This window comes from Notolepis coatsorum, assembly GCF_963971535.1.
Source record: "Notolepis coatsorum genome assembly, chromosome: 1".
In the NCBI taxonomy this organism is placed as follows: Eukaryota; Metazoa; Chordata; class Actinopteri; order Aulopiformes; family Paralepididae; genus Notolepis; species Notolepis coatsorum.
The window spans coordinates 100,994,095-101,010,414 of NC_140165.1; the positions used below are offsets into that span (position 1 = coordinate 100,994,095).

The window sequence follows — 16,320 nt, forward strand, 5'->3', positions numbered from 1 at the left end:
AGGGGAGATTGCTTTATGAGAGCAGAATCTCAGAATTGATGACACGAGTGCTCTCAAATTGTTCTTTTGTTTTATAGACAAAAAAGTTTGTTGTTCCAGTAGTTAACTACACCTCAAAATTTTTACACTACAATCACTATGCTCATTTGAAATTAGTTTAACTAGGGGAGTTCCAGTAGCTCACCGCGTACCTCGAACGCTATTTCGGCGTCGGGGACAACCGTGCGCGTCACGGATCTGGGGTACACGAGTTCGACTCCCGGACTCGCCGTATTCTCTCAGAGTGTCTTTCCCCCGATCTATACCCCATTCAACCTGTTTCTGTCGGTCATGCTTGACCAGAAAAAAGCGATAAACGCGAAAAGAACCAGCTGACTGGTCAAAGTTTAAAAAAAATAAAAATCGTTTAACTAATATCAAACTACTGCTAAATGTAAACTACTGGTTTAATTACATTTAGTGAAGCTACTCCCCATCACTGTGAATGGTGCATTTATATAGCAGCTTTTATCCAAAGCGCTTTACACTTGTGTTCCTCACATTCTCTCACTCACCCATACCGATGGCGGAGGCCACCATGCCAAGTGCCAACCTGCTCATCGGGAGCAATTTGTTAAGTGTCTTGCTCAAGGACACTTCGACACGCTGCCCGGGAGGAGAGGGAATCGAACGGGGGGGAAAGTAATGAAATAAATAAAATAATAAGATAAAAAAAATATATATATATAAATATATATATATATTTTTTGGAATCTTGGCCCAAGATCAAACACCATCACATATACAAACAGACAAATATCAAATGTGGACAGAAATGTAGAAATAAAACCATCTTTATTGGCACATGATTATTTAAAATATGTCAAAGTGCTCATATAAGGTGTCAAAACTGTACATACATACCACACATATCTCCTTCAATTCAATGCAATATCAGTTTCACATAAAAAATAACCCAATGGCATGATTTCTTTTTACTACAGCACTGGATGGTTACTAATCAGACAGATGACAATTAAGAGTCAGATGAATAATTTGTTCTATATTTCCCCTTTTAAATAATACACAGACAAAATTTGTTTGGTTGTAAATTATGAATCCACTATCAACTTACTCTTTAACGCTCCACAATGTTTACAATAATACATTATGTGTGTGTGTGTGTTATTATTATTAGCTTAATATTCCCTTTTCACCAACCAGAGTAGCAAGAACAAAAACACACAATGAAAAATAATTATATCTCAAATCAAAGCAAATTTATATGTTCAACTTCAAATTCAAATGTATAAACCACCAAGTAATAAGTAGACATAACACTTTCAACACCCTGCCAACTCTGTCCTGCCCTCTACTGGGAAGACCCCTTAAAGACAGGAAAATATACCTCATTTTATTTTCTGTAATTACATTTCCTAAATGAAAACAATATATATTGTTTGTCTCAAACCAAAATACTATTTTCCATAATAAGTCCCCTTTAAAGTATATGAAAATATGCAGTTGATATCAAATAACCATTATGTATGTAGAGTATAGTATTTAGCCATTTGTGACATATTGAACTTCAGGTCACAACATTTAGCTATCTGTATGTCATGTATGCCATATTATATGTTATGATGAATTGGACCCTGATGTAAACAAGACGAAAGTCTTTCTCTGGTCTGCATCCCCTTAACAATTGTGTGTATTGAGCTGTACTGTATTGTACCCATTCTGCAATCTGTTTATACAATTTTCAATCAATTAATCAATCAATAGATGAATGATTACAATTGTAATCTGTAACTGTGTTCCACTTGGTTTGCGTGTTTGTTTACTCCAGGCATCAGTTCCTCTGTCAGCTTGATCTCCTCACTGCTCAGTGGGGTAGGATTGAACTGTGATCACCGGCTGAAAGGTAAAACAACAATGAAAACAACAAATGACATAAAAGCTGCTATTATTATTTTATTCATCATAATCTTTAGATGCGAAGCTGCATCTCTATGATCAGCGATGTCTAACTCATGCAGTAACTCATTCCCTCAACGTTGCCTGCTCTGCCCCTAGTGGCAACATAGAGAAAATGCACTTTGCATCTATACATAAGACTGTCAAATCCAGGTACTTTGCCTTTTTTGTGGAAAACAGACACCAGGCATAGACCATAGCCATAGACCACCGCAACACTTCCGGGATTCTGAAATCGGGGAGGAGATTGCGGGGGGTCAAATGAATGAATGTGGATGAGAGCCTTGACATTAAGTGATTGCAGCTACGGCTATGGGGGTGCTAGAGACATGATCGAATAGACTTGTATGTGCCTGAGTCTCCTGAACACGGCGCGAGACATTCCTAATCGATCAGAACTAAATTGGCAGCGATATAGATCTGTTCGCTGTTAGGCTGTATACGTCAGACTCAGTGATTATGCGCATCAAGGGGGCAAAAGGAATGTATCCTGGTCAGAACAACGGGGCAAACTACAATATATTTGTATTTGTTACCCATGCTAGCGATCTAAACAATAATATAATAATAATAATGCAGGACTTAACTCAGAAGTCTTTATTCGACATGCAGCGATGGGCGGCACACACACACAGGAACACACACACATGCATTTTTTGCTATTGCGCTCTGCGCCGGCGAGGTACCACGCCCGGGGACGGCGGGGACCAATCCAAGTGCTCCTGCCTCCTGCCTGTCTGTTGTGCATGTTTTTCCATTGGGTTTCTCTTATCGGGGGGGGGAACCCTTGCGAGCACGGGGAGAACATGCGAACTCCACACAGAAAGGGCTGGGAGATACCCCACCTGGGTACCTGGCATCATGGAAACCTGGTCCCCAAGCGGGAATCGAACCCTGGACCTTGTTGCTGTGAGACGACAGACGACAGTTTTAACCACTACACCACGTGACAATTCAAGCTAGATATGTAAAAGGTGAAAGACTACACTCACAGCCATGCTGATTTAGCTAAATGACATCCAGCCGTTTTCATTTTAAACAACTTTTAGTCAGGGGAGTGTCATGGTTGCTGCATAGAGCCCTGTCATACTTTTTTAGCGCAGCAGCTCGCGCAGGTAGGGGGTAACTTAGTCACGTGACTCGGTTGGTATTGCTGATTGGCTCGAACACGGTATGTTTGTATACAGCGAACAGGTGTCGGCTGAATGCTTACATTGTTTGAAACGTTTTATTTTTTATTTTTTATTAGTGCATCAAGTCAAGCAATTAGTTCAATCTGTTTTCAGGCTCCATCAGTCTCTATGGTATTTCAGCTGCAGGATATTTCCCCATTTCCCTACCTGGACATTTCATATTCAGAATTCTTGAGAGCCGAATAATATCAGTTTCACAATTGACTTTGGCCATGTCAACTAACATTCTACTGTTTTGGTCTGGTTGTCAGAGCATGGAGGGACAATCTCCCATGCTGTGATGAAGATAACATGTTAAACACTAGCATGTTAATCATGACATTGGTGAAACATCTGTGTGTGTGTGTGTGTGTGTGTGTGTGTGTGTCTGTGTGTGTGTGTGTGTGTGTGTGCATGTGTGTGTGTGTGTGTGCACATGTTAGTGTTGTAGTACTCGAGTCCAGGACTCTGACTCGAGTCCAGATTTTCAGGACTCGTGACTCAACTTGGACTTGAGTGCTGATGACTCTGACTTGGACTCGAGCATTGACTGCATTCAGACTCGGAAGGTGCAGACGAGGACTCAGACTTTCATAAATATTTAGTTTTGTTTTTTGTAATAGGCCCTAATCATTTGGCATAAGATATTGATGGCTAGTGCATTTGTTTGGCTATTGTGTCACAAAGTAAATAAACTCCCTTTGAAATGATGACCGCTGTGTCATTTATGTTTAATGTAGACCTTTCTTTATTTGTATGTCAGCTCTTTCACTGCCAGAGTGGACTTGGACTCAGACTCGAACACTGGAGACTTGAGACTTGACTCGAACTCGAGATTTAGTGACTCGACTACAACACTGGCACACGTGCACCTGCTACCTCTTTCCCTCTGAATAATGGATCATTTGATCATGTCTATGCTGTTCACCAGTCTGTACTCACCATTCTGGGCGCAGGTGAGCAGCAGTTGATGACCTTGCAGCAGTAGGCAGCCAGGGTGGCAGAGATGGCGACTAGAGCAGCCTGGATGAGGATACACCCAGCGTAGATGTGGGTATAGGCGTTCTGTTAAAGGTAATGAGGTTTGCAGGGATTATGACTTGAGAATTTGTAGTAGAAATTGTATGTCCCCCTCCCATTTATCACCCCCCCCCCCCCCCCCCCACCTACTATTGTTCTCCAATACCCACGTCCTGTCTACCCCGTCTCCCTTGATCAATCCCTTCGTCCCCTGATCAGTCTTCCCGTGTCCCCTGATCAATCAGTCTCCCACCTAAAACGACGACCAGCTGAACTTCTCTGCTCACATCGCAGCGACAACCAGAACCTGTAGATTCCTCCTGAGCAACGTCAGAAGGATCCGCCCCTTCCTGACAAAAGAAGCCACCCAACTCCTCGTCCAATCAACAGTCCTCTCCCGCCTCGACTACTGCAACGCACTGCTTGCTGGCCTCCCGGCCACTGCCATCAAGCCTCTTCAACTCATTCAGAACGCAGCGGCCCGCCTGATCTCAAAACTACCGAAGTCGGCCCATGTCACCCCACTTCTTAGGGACCTGCACTGGCTCCCCATTGCTGCACGAATCCGCTTCAAGGCCCTCGACCTGGTATACCGTGCGGCAAAGGGAACCGCTCCCGCCTACCTCCGGTCAATGGTCTCTAACTACACACCCTCAAGACCCCTACGCTCTGCATCTTCTGGCCGCCTCAGACCTACTTCTATCCGAGCTCCGGGAGGGTCATCAAGGAGAAGCCGCCTATTCTCAGTCCTTGCCCCACAATGGTGGAATGAACTACCCACCCCAGTTAGGACAGCCGAAACCCGTCCAATCTTTCGCAGTCGACTAAAGACGCACTTCTTCAACCATTATCTGGCTGGCAATGTTCACTCACGGTTAGCCACTCTGCCCCTAGTGGCAGCTCACAGGCAATGCGCTTTGTGTAAGTGTACATTTCTTTTACACTTTATTGTTTATTGTCAATGTACACAAGGCAAGTGCAATTTGTCTTTTCACCTATCCCTCCTAATTACACATACACACAGTCCACCACACACATATGCATTTCATCAGAGGTCAGAGTGCAGTTTTACGGTTCAGTGCCTTGCTCAAGGGAACTTAGGCAGAGATGGTGGGTGGGCACCGTAGATGTGATAGCAGCCACCCTTCAGTCACCAGCTCACAGCTGGAATACACTCTCCTGTCAGTGGTGGGGATCGAACCAGCGACCTTTCGGTTACTGGCCGGCCTCTTTACCTGTAGACAATCCCGCGATTCCCGCCTCCCCAGCGTTGCATCTATGACACTGTGTGAGTGTGTGTCCTGTTTGTTTCTTACTTGAGCACCAGGTCTGCAGGTAACCCACCTCCACATTGTTGCACTGATCGAGGGACTGTTGCGTGCCGTTTTGATAGTTGCTGGAGGACCAACACTCATAGCCGATACGGTGGTCTCCCAAGATGTTAATGGTCATGTTGAGCAGAGAGGCTGCACAGGCCACCACCTGCATCCCCAAACAAGCCCTCAGCTGAGAGAGAGAGAGAGAGAGAGAGGAAAAAACTGGTTTGATTATGTTAATACTTCTAATTAATTAGGAGGTCGGGGGTCAAGGACTACAGCCCCCTCAGCATCGACGGGGCACCGGTTGAGAGAGTCAACAGCTTTAAGTACCTCGGAGCCTACATATCCGAGGACTTGACATGGACCACACACATTGACAGTGTTGTGAAGAAGGCACGACAACGCCTCTACTTCCTCAGGCGCCTAAGGAAGTTCCAAGTCAGTCAGAAGATCCTTAAGAACTTCTACTCATGTACAATAGAGAGCATCTTGACCGGCAACATCACCTCCTGGTTTGGGAATAGCACTGCACAAGACCGAAGCAGACTACAAAGAGTGACACGTTCAGCCGAACGCACAATTGGAGGGGGGCTCCCCACCCTCCAGAACATTTACAACAAGCGTTGCACGGGCAAGGCTAAGAGAATCATTAAAGACTCCAGTCACCCGAACAACTGCCTCTTTGAACTGCTGCGGTCAGGCAAGCGATACCGGAGTCTCAAGGCGAGCACAGAAAGACTCAGAAGAAGCTTCTATCCCCAGGCCATCAGGCTGCTAAACGAACAATGAATGAACACTACACAACAACAACCACCAAACGCACATAGCACACACATCCACACGCACACACTCACTTTAAACAAACACACTGTAGCACCCACTCCACACACTTTATAGCACACACCCACTTTAAACAAACACACTGTAGCACCCACTCCCCACACTTTATATTTATTGATGAAGGATTGCACTACAACTCGTACACCTTACTGTAAATTGTACCTAAAATTGTACCTCATCCCATTTCTGCTTTGCACTAGATAGTACTGTACATTAGTACACTGCATAGTATTGTATATTATATGGTAACTCAGAACATTGTACATATGTCTATACCGAACACTGTGACCTCATTTTTCTTCTTTCTTTTTCTTCTTCTAAATTACATGCTATATTATGTTATTTGATACTATCTTGTCTAGCATAGTCTCTGGAGCGTAACAGTAAGAAGCATTTTGTATGAAAGTATTCTGTACTTCTGTATGACAACTATTAAAGAACTTGAACTTGAACTAATTTGTTGTTGTTGTTTTGTTTTAAAATATATATATGTATTTGTTTTAGTGCTGTCAGGCGATTAAAAAAATTAATCTAATTAATTACAGGATTTGTAATTAATTAATCTAATTAATCGCATTTTAATCGCATAACCATTTTATGCCTGATATTCTATATTATATAATCATATTTCAAATTGCATGTGTCCGGATGGCAGAATTCAGTACTGTATCTACAAAACCTTCTGTTTAATCATCTTTCATCTATTAATTTGCTTAGATTTTTCAGGTCTGGTCAATTTGAGCATGGTGTTATTCACAGTCAAAGATACAAAAAAATGTATTGGTATTCTCATTTGGTTCATTACAATTTACTCAAAATAAAATTTTCATTCAATCAATCACCGCGCAGATTGATTGATTGAATGAAAATGTTATTAACAGATTGCAGAATGGGTACAATACAGTACGGCACACAATTGTTAAGGGGATGCAGACCAGGGTGCAACTTGCACCGTGCAATCCATTCTTTGTGGATCTAGCCCACAGTATTTCTGACACTGGGAATACATTCCCTGAGATTCATAGATGTCCCTAGAATCAGATACCAAGAACATGCAAATGGACCATATTAAAAAATAAAAAAGTCTGTAAATGTGTATTCTACATTCTTATGGAATTAATGAGATACAAAAAAAATATTATAAAAAAAAAAAAAAAAAATTGTAATTAATTTAGAGTTAATTTTCATAACACGATAATTTGCTGTGTAATTAATTAATCTAATTAACGCGATAAACTGACAGCCCTGTTTATTTGAAAGGGATGTGCACAGAAAAATATTGATACCATAAAAATTACCATTTTCCGATGTACTTTACATGCATTCCTAGCCAAGGTTAACTCAAAGTAAAGTAAAACATTTATAACTAAGTAAACAGATAAACCTATTAGTGTTTTTAAGTATCACAAGTAAAAGTACGCATTTTTCTCCATCTGACCAGGTAACTTACTCTCCATCTGACCAGGTAACTTATTCTCCATCTGACCAGGTAATTTACTCTACATCTGACCAGGTAACTTATTCTCCATCTGACCAGGTAATTTACTCTACATCTGACCAGGTAACTTACTCTCCATCTGACCAGGTAATTTACTCTACATCTGACCAGGTAACTTATTCTCCATCTGACCAGGTAATTTACTCTACATCTGACCAGGTAACTTACTCTCCATCTGACCAGGTAATTTACTCTACATCTGACCAGGTAATTTACTCTACATCTGACCAGGTAATTTACTCTACATCTGACCAGGTAACTTACTCTCCATCTGACCAGGTAATTTACTCTCCACCTGACCAGGTAACTTATTCTCCACCTGACCAGGTAACTTACTCTCCATCTGACCAGGTAATTTACTCTACATCTGACCAGGTAACTTACTCTCCATCTGACCAGGTAATTTACTCTACATCTGACCAGGTAATTTACTCTACATCTGACCAGGTAATTTACTCTACATCTGACCAGGTAACTTACTCTCCATCTGACCAGGTAATTTACTCTCCACCTGACCAGGTAACTTATTCTCCACCTGACCAGGTAACTTACTCTCCATCTGACCAGGTCATTTACTCTCCACCTGACCAGGTAACTTACTCTCCCCTCTGTCCAGGTGACTTACTGTCCTCTCTGGCCAGGTAACTGATTGATTGATTGATTGATAACTTTATTAACAGATTGCAGAATGTGTACAATACAGTACGGCTCAATACACACAATTGTTAAGGGAAAGAGAAAGACTTTCGTCTTGTTTCGGGTCCCCCATTTTCAATTCATCATAACATTTATGACATACACGACATACAGATAAACAGTACTGTTACATCCAGACATTTATGACATACAAGATATACAAATATACAGTACTGTTTAAGAGAGAGTTTCTAAAAGAGAGTATATACATTTGAGGGGGAAGAAACTGTACATTGGAAGGGGGTTGGGGGGGGGGGGGGGGGTTGGACATTTACAGGGGCCAGTTTCGAATGGCAGCCTCCCGTAGGTGCTCGTTGAGAGTGGTTTTGAAGGTGGGTAGGGATTCACATAATTTTACGGCTGTGGGTAGGGTGTTCCACATTGATGTGGCATAATTACGAAACGTGTTTAGTCCCTTGTTTGAGCCAAATCTGGGTTGAACATGATTTGTGGAACTCCCTTTGGTGTTGTGGTTGTGGTATTATCTGTACATGTACATGGGTACCTTAGTGGTGTAGTGTATCTTGTAGACCAGGCCCATTGCAAGTTGCTGTACTCTGTCGTCTACTCTAAGCCATCCTAGGTTGTCAAAATGGGCAGGGGTGAGGTGGGTTCTAGGAGTAAGGTCAAGCAGTAGTCTGACCAGTTTGTTTTGTAATGTTTGCAATCTTGTTTTTAGTGCCTTGCCTTTGAGGTGCTTTGGTACCATGCGGTGCAAGCATAGTCGTAGTACCCTTGAATGAGTGCTCCTGTGAGTCTTCAGGGTATTCTTGTTTACCAGAGAGGAGATCCCGTACAAGAATCTTGTTCGTTGGTTGACTTTTTTTATTACATTGGATGCCATTTTCTGACAGGAAAGATTTGCCTCTAGGATGGAACCCAAGTATGTAATTTCATCTTTCCTTGTGACAATATTGTCACCCACTGTAACAGAGAAGCCATTGGTCTTGCTGAGTTTGTTATTTGATCCAAAGAGAATGGACTCTGTTTTACCCAGGTGTAATGATAGTTTGTTATCAGCGAGCCAGGTGCAGATTCTGCCGAGTTCAGAGTTGAGGGCTTTTTCAACCTGCAACTTCTCCCTCTCAGACAACTTACTGTGGGGATATGGAGGTTCTGTGCTGCTATGGCCAAACTCCCTGCAATGAGCACCTGTGGAAAGCACAAGAATAACAATAACAATAACATGCACAAAATATTCTTAACATCATAGACCTTTTTCACAGTGGCCATTTTGATGTGTCATAGCAGGGTAACATTATGGTACTGTATAACATTATGGTTCTGTTCCATTTACAGTAGGTGTGTATTGTGCATGTTGGCTCACTGGAATGGCTCTGGCCCATTTAAAACAAAATTATAGAATATTCAAATGATGTCCTTAAAGGGGCAGTTTACCCAAAATACATTACATACATTATTGAGCGCCACAACCCGAGTGCCATTCAGCTCCATTGTATTGGAGTGATGGCAGATATAAGCACATCACACCAAAGCTATCTGGATCAATAGCACTCTGGGTAAGGGGGGCTTTTCCCCCCTTATTTTAACTTATTCAACTTATTCTAACTGCCGCTTTAATATCATCAAACCCTCAAAAATAAGTAAAATATTGTGATTTTATTATTTGACCATAGCACCCAGCCCTAGTTTAGGGATCCAAAATTCTGAACTTAGCCTTTAACTTTACCCATCTGTATCATGCTATAGAGGAGGGGAGTAGAGTAAACAAGGTACTCACCAACGACGACAAGATGATTAAAGGTACAGCAATCTCTGTGTGAGTCAAGCTATGTGCCAGGACAATACCTATCCAACTGATCTGAAACATACTCAGGCCAATCTGAGTGATCTGGGAGAGAGGAGGAGAGGGGAGGAGAGGGGGAGAGAGGAGAAGGGAGGAGAGGAGAGGAATGAATGAATGAATGAATGAATGAAAACTTTATTTAACAGATTGCAGAATGGGTACAATACAGTACGGCTCAATACATACAATTGTTAAGGGGATGCAGACCTGAGAAAGACGTTTGTCTTGTTTCCATCAGGGTCCCCCATTTTCAATTCATATAGACATTTATGACATACACAACATACATGACATTTATGGCATAGGGACATATAGGTATTTAGTACTGATACATTTGTGACATAAACTGTATTCAAATATACAGTACTGTTACCCCTAGATCCTGACAGAGTATATACATATGATGGGGAGGGGACTGTACATTAGGAGGGGGTGGGTGGGTGGGAGAGAAATATACATTCGGCGGGGAGGGAATATATACATGCGGTGGGGAGGAGACTGTCTATTAGGAGGTGGTGGGGGTTTTGGGCATTTACGGTGGCCAGTTTCGAATTGCAGCCTCCCGTAGGTGCTCTTTAAGAGCTCTTTACAGCTTTGGGTAGGGCGTTCCACATTGTTGTGGCATAATTGCGAAACGTGTTTAGTCCCTTGTTTGAGCCGAATCTGGGTTTAACATGATTTGTTGAGCTTCCTCTGGTGTAGTGGTTGTGGTATTCACTGACCTTTGGGAAGTATTTTGACATGTACATGGGCACCCCGGTCGTATAGTGTATCTTGTAGACCAGGCCCATTGCAAGTTGCTGTACTCTGTCGTCTACTCTAAGCCATCCTAGGTTGTCAAAGTGGGCAGGGGTGAGGTGGGTTCTGGGGTTCAGGTCAAGTAGTAGTCTGACCAGTTTGTTTTGTGATGTTTGTAATTTTGTTTTAAGCGCCTTTGAGGTGCTTTGGTACCATGAGGTAGGAGAGGAGAGGGGATGGGGCGAGGAGAGGAGGGAATAGCGGAGAGAGGAGGGGAGAGGAGAGGAGGGAGAGAGGAGGGGAGAGGGTAGGAGAGAGGAAGGGAGGGGAGAGGAGATAAGAGATAAGAGGAGAGAAGAGGAGAGGAGATGAGAGAAGAGGAGAGGGGAGAGAGGATGTGGCGAGGAGAGAGGAGGGGAGAAGAGAGGAGAGGGTAGGAGAAAGGAAGGGAGAGGGGTGGAGATAAGAGGGGAGATGAGATGGGGAGGGGAGAGATTGCTTTGAGGTGTGGCTGGATGTAGTGGAGGATAAATCAAAATAAAATGTATTCAGGAAATATACCACCATCACTGTATGTAGGTGATCTCTCTCTTGTCACACACACACACACCTACACACACACACACACACACACACACACACACACACACACACACACACACACACACACACACACACTACAGTAGTAGTAGACAGTAGCTACCCCTAACGCTTGAGGTTCAGACTCCAGGTACTTCTGCTTGCGCGCAGGGTTCTTCTGGAACGTCACTGCGACGAGAGGACCGTGTTCTGCCCCACGCGCAGGCGCAGGCGGCGGGCTGGTCTCCAGCTCAACAGTTACCTCCTCGTCTACACAGAAAACATGGATTCAATTTGAATTCGCTGCAATATGCTCGGGTTTGGCTGGATATTTTGTACTGCAACAAACTATGACTTGTTGTCTATTGCGCAATGATAAACATTATAGCCACAACAACCGCAATAGAATTCTAAGGGCATATGAACATTCTCCTGTAACGGGATCTACAGTAGACCTAGCGCGAATTCACAGAATTATCTCAGTCATGAATCCCACCTAATATAATATATTTGTTTCTTACAAACAACGTGAACGGGAAAGCGCATAGTTTGAGCTTTTCTCCTCACTTAGCATGAACAAAGTAGAAAGAAAGTAGCCTAGTCCAAGGGTTTCCTACCTGCCATCATCCCCAGAACCTTCCCAAATAACACGATATCTTTTTTGACAGTTTATCGCAAACTATCTACCACAATTTGGGGAAAGTTTGCCGCATCAACGACGCCCTAAATGTTGAAGATCTCCGTTAGTTCGGTCCAATCCCGCCCCCCTTTTTTTGTCAGTGGAATTTGACTCCTCTTGGATGGAGTCCTACACATTTCCTGGCAGGGGTTCACAAAAGGCTTGTAGGGTGTGTGTGTTTATGTCACCCTAAAAACACAAGACAGACAAAGGCTATATAGAAATGGAAGTCACGACTGCACCCATATAGGCTACTATTATTAAATTGGGTTTATTGCAAGAACTAAAGTGTACACCTCATAAAGATGTGAACCAACACCAAATCTGGGTTCTTCACAGAAAGAAAGAAAAATGTCCTAAGGAATGACCTTTCTGTTGAACATGTACAGTATGTGACGTGCACAAGCTCAAAAGATCAACAAAAATATTGAACTTGTTTATCTTGAACCTTCGCCACTGTAGTCCAGACTCTATTTACCAACTTGACAAAAGGTCTTCTACGGCTATGTTTCCACTGCAAGCCTTAATGCTCAATTCTGATTTACTGCTCAGATCAGATTTTTTTGTTTGGCTGTTTTATTTTTTGTGGCCAATATCAGATTCCAGTGTGAACTGACCAACATGCGCAAATGAACAATAAAGAAGATTAATGTAAACATGGAGGACACTGGAGTGACAGTTTAAGGTTTCATTTACAAGTTGAATGCAGTCGAGGCCAGCTAATTAAAACAAATCAGACCTGTATCTGATTTAGGACCACATATGAAAGTGTCCCAAATCAGAATTGAAAAGATCAGATTCCATGTGATTTGTGTTGTTGTCGTGACAACCCCCCCCCCCCCCCCCAGAACTGAGTCACATTATGAGCAAAAACATCAAATTTGGGCCACTTTTGGCTGCAGTCTGAATGTAGCCAAAAGGTCTAAACGTCAGGCCTGTTTGATGAGAGAAGAGGATGGGGCGAAGAGAGGGTAGAGAGAGGAGGGGGGAGAGGTATAGGAGAGAAGAGATTAGATGAGAGAGATGAGAGAAGAGAGGGTAGAGAGAGGAGGGGGGAGAGGTATAGGAGAAGAGATTAGATGAGAGAAGAGAGGGTAGAGAGAGGAGGGGGGAGAGGTATAGGAGAGAAGAGATTAGATGAGAGAAGAGAGGGTAGAGAGAGAGAGGAGAGAGGTATAGGAGAGAAGAGATTAGATGAGAGAAGAGGGTAGAGGTATAGGAGAGAAGAGATTAGATGAGAGAAGAGGGGAGAGAGAGGAGGGGGGAGAGGTATAGGAGAAGAGATTAGATGAGAGAAGAGAGGGTAGAGAGAGGAGGGGGGAGAGGTATAGGAGAAGAGATGAGAGGGTAGAGAGAGGAGGGGGGAGAGGTATAGGAGAGAAGAGATTAGATGAGAGAAGAGGGTAGAGAGAGGAGGGGGGAGAGGTATAGGAGAGAAGAGATTAGATGAGAGAAGAGGGGAGAGGATGGGGCGGAGGGTAGAGAGCGGAGAGGAGGGAGAGAAGAGATGATATTGAGAGAAGAGGAGGGTAGGAGAGAGGGTAAGAGAGGGGAGATTGCTTTATGAGAGCAGAATCTCAGAATTGATGACACGAGTGCTCTCAAATTGTTCTTTTGTTTTATAGACAAAAAAGTGTGTTGTTCCAGTAGTTAACTACACCTCAAAATTGCCCAAAGATTTTTTTTTTTTACACTACAATCACTATGCTCATTTGAAATTAGTTTAACTAGGGGAGCTCCAGTAGCTCACCGCGTACCTCGAACGCTATTTCGGCGTCGGGGACAACCGTGCGCGTCACGGATCTGGGGTACACGAGTTCGACTCCCGGACTCGCCGTATTTTCTCAGTGTCTTTCCCCCGATCTATACCCCATTCAACCTGTTTCTGTCGGTCATACTTGACCAGAAAAAAGCGATAAACGCGAAAAGAACCAGCTGACTGGTCAAAGTTTAAAAAAAAATAAATTAGTTTAACTAATATCAAACTACTGCTAAATGTAAACTACTGGTTTAATTACATTTAGTGAAGCTACTCCCCATCACTGTGAATGGTGCATTTATATAGCAGCTTTTATCCAAAGCGCTTTACACTTGTGTTCCTCACGTTCACTCACTCACCCATACCGATGGCGGAGGCCACCATGCCAAGTGCCAACTGCTCATCGGGAGCAATTTGTTAAGTGTCTTGCTCAAGGACACTTCGACACGCTGCCCGGGAGGAGAGGGAATCGAACGGGGGGGAAAGTAATGAAATAAATAAAATAATAAGATAAAAAAAAATATATATATAAATATATATATATATTTTTTGGAATCTTGGCCCAAGATCAAACACCATCACATATACAAACAGACAAATATCAAATGTGGACAGAAATGTAGAAATAAAACCATCTTTATTGGCACATGATTATTTAAAATATGTCAAAGTGCTCATATAAGGTGTCAAAACTGTACATACATACCACACATATCTCCTTCAATTCAATGCAATATCAGTATCACATAAAAATAACCTAGTGGTCAGAACCTGTAACTTCAGCACTGGGTGTTAATAATCAGATGACAATATTAAGATTAATTAAAATCTTCTTTGTGTGTTGTTGAACAAGGCAAATGGAGAACAAATCAATAATCAGACTCTTAATTGACCTATCTCAAACCCTGCCCTCTCGTTCTTGATCCTCCAATCACAACTCACAAGAACACAAACATATAATGAAAAATAATTATAACTCAAATCAAAGTGTCTTTTTCTTCCTAATTTAGTTTTTCATTTGTTTCGCCATTGATACTGTAATACATTGTCTAGAAGGATAAATCAAGGTTATTCAGATTTCATCCCTTTAAAAATAACAACAATACTTACAGAGCACACAGGTTTTAGTGCTAGGATGAGGCTAAACTGAAGTGAATTATACTCAGTTATATTTATATTATACCCAGTTATATTTGAAGCAGCACTTCACCAAAAACAATGCTGATTTATTTTGCACATAATCTCACACACACACATCCAAAAGCTGTAAACAGTTTTGCACACGTTCATTTAATTATGGAGAGTACACAAGTTTGAATATGGCCACCAGTGATGTCATCGGGGGACATTGAATCCGTGTGTTGTTAATTACAGCTCAATGAAATGATAAGGTAGCAGTCCTTATAATATACGATATTGCTATTCTTTCATCTATTCTACATCATTTCATGGAGCTGTAATTAACACAACACAAGGATTCAATGTACCCAATGACATCACTGGTGGCCATATTCAAACACATTTACTCTCAATAGCTGTCAAACTAAATAAATATGTGCAAAACTGTTAATAAGTCAGCATTGTGTTTTGGTGAAGTCACCATTTAAATAATAATCTTGAACATTTGTTTAGAGGTAAATGGCCATTTTGCTACTCTGTGTGATCACACACACACAATAGTGATTCCACCTATTGCCCAGTTCATGAATGCTTTTACATGAGCGATTCTCAATTGTTCTGAACACCAGTGTCTGGTAGGACATTCCAAAGAAAATCATTCGGCACACAGGAAAGTGATATACGTTTAACTATCGAGTCTATTCAAGATGAAAAGCAAGTTAAGTGCAGTGCAAAAAAATGCAACAGCAATGACTGCTATTCACAGATAGAGGTTGCCAAAACAAAAACAAATATAGATTTTTATAGATGACCACTTTAAAGTTGAAATGAATAACACAAAGCAAGCATGGCACCATATAAAATATGATGTCCATGGAGGGGGTAGGGAAGTGTGAAGCAATTGACCTCTCTCAAACCCTGCCCCCTCGATCCTCCAATCACAGGGAAGCGACAGCTGTGATTGGAGGATCAAGAAAAGAAGAGGCAGGGTTTGAGAGAGGTCAGTCCGCTCCTGGGGGAGCACCCTTAGAGCGTCCACATGTAGGTGTGTTGATCAACCATGTTCGTACCCTTAGAGCGTCCACATGTAGGTGTGTTGATCAACCATGTTCGTACCCTTAGAGCGTCCACATGTAGG

The 16,320-nt window shown here is 42.3% G+C and overlaps 1 protein-coding gene across 2 annotated transcripts; it reads right to left on the bottom strand.

Annotated features, from left to right (window-relative positions):
• Positions 1-817: 817 nt before the first annotated feature.
• LOC311246132 (uncharacterized protein) lies at positions 818-12,379 on the bottom strand. 2 transcript variants are annotated; one of them, XM_084336237.1, is made up of 7 exons: positions 12,243-12,379; positions 11,750-11,895; positions 10,243-10,353; positions 9,600-9,653; positions 5,493-5,654; positions 4,071-4,193; positions 818-1,896 (listed from the first exon to the last, which is right to left on the bottom strand). In XM_084336237.1, the coding sequence occupies exons 1-7, from the start codon at positions 12,250-12,252 to the stop codon at positions 1,858-1,860; spliced, it is 645 nt and encodes a 214-aa protein (XP_084192363.1). In that variant the 5' UTR covers positions 12,253-12,379; the 3' UTR covers positions 818-1,857. The 2 variants fall into 2 exon arrangements, with proteins under 2 accessions (XP_084192363.1, XP_084192364.1); XM_084336238.1 differs by lacking the exon at positions 5,493-5,654.
• Positions 12,380-16,320: the final 3,941 nt, after the last annotated feature.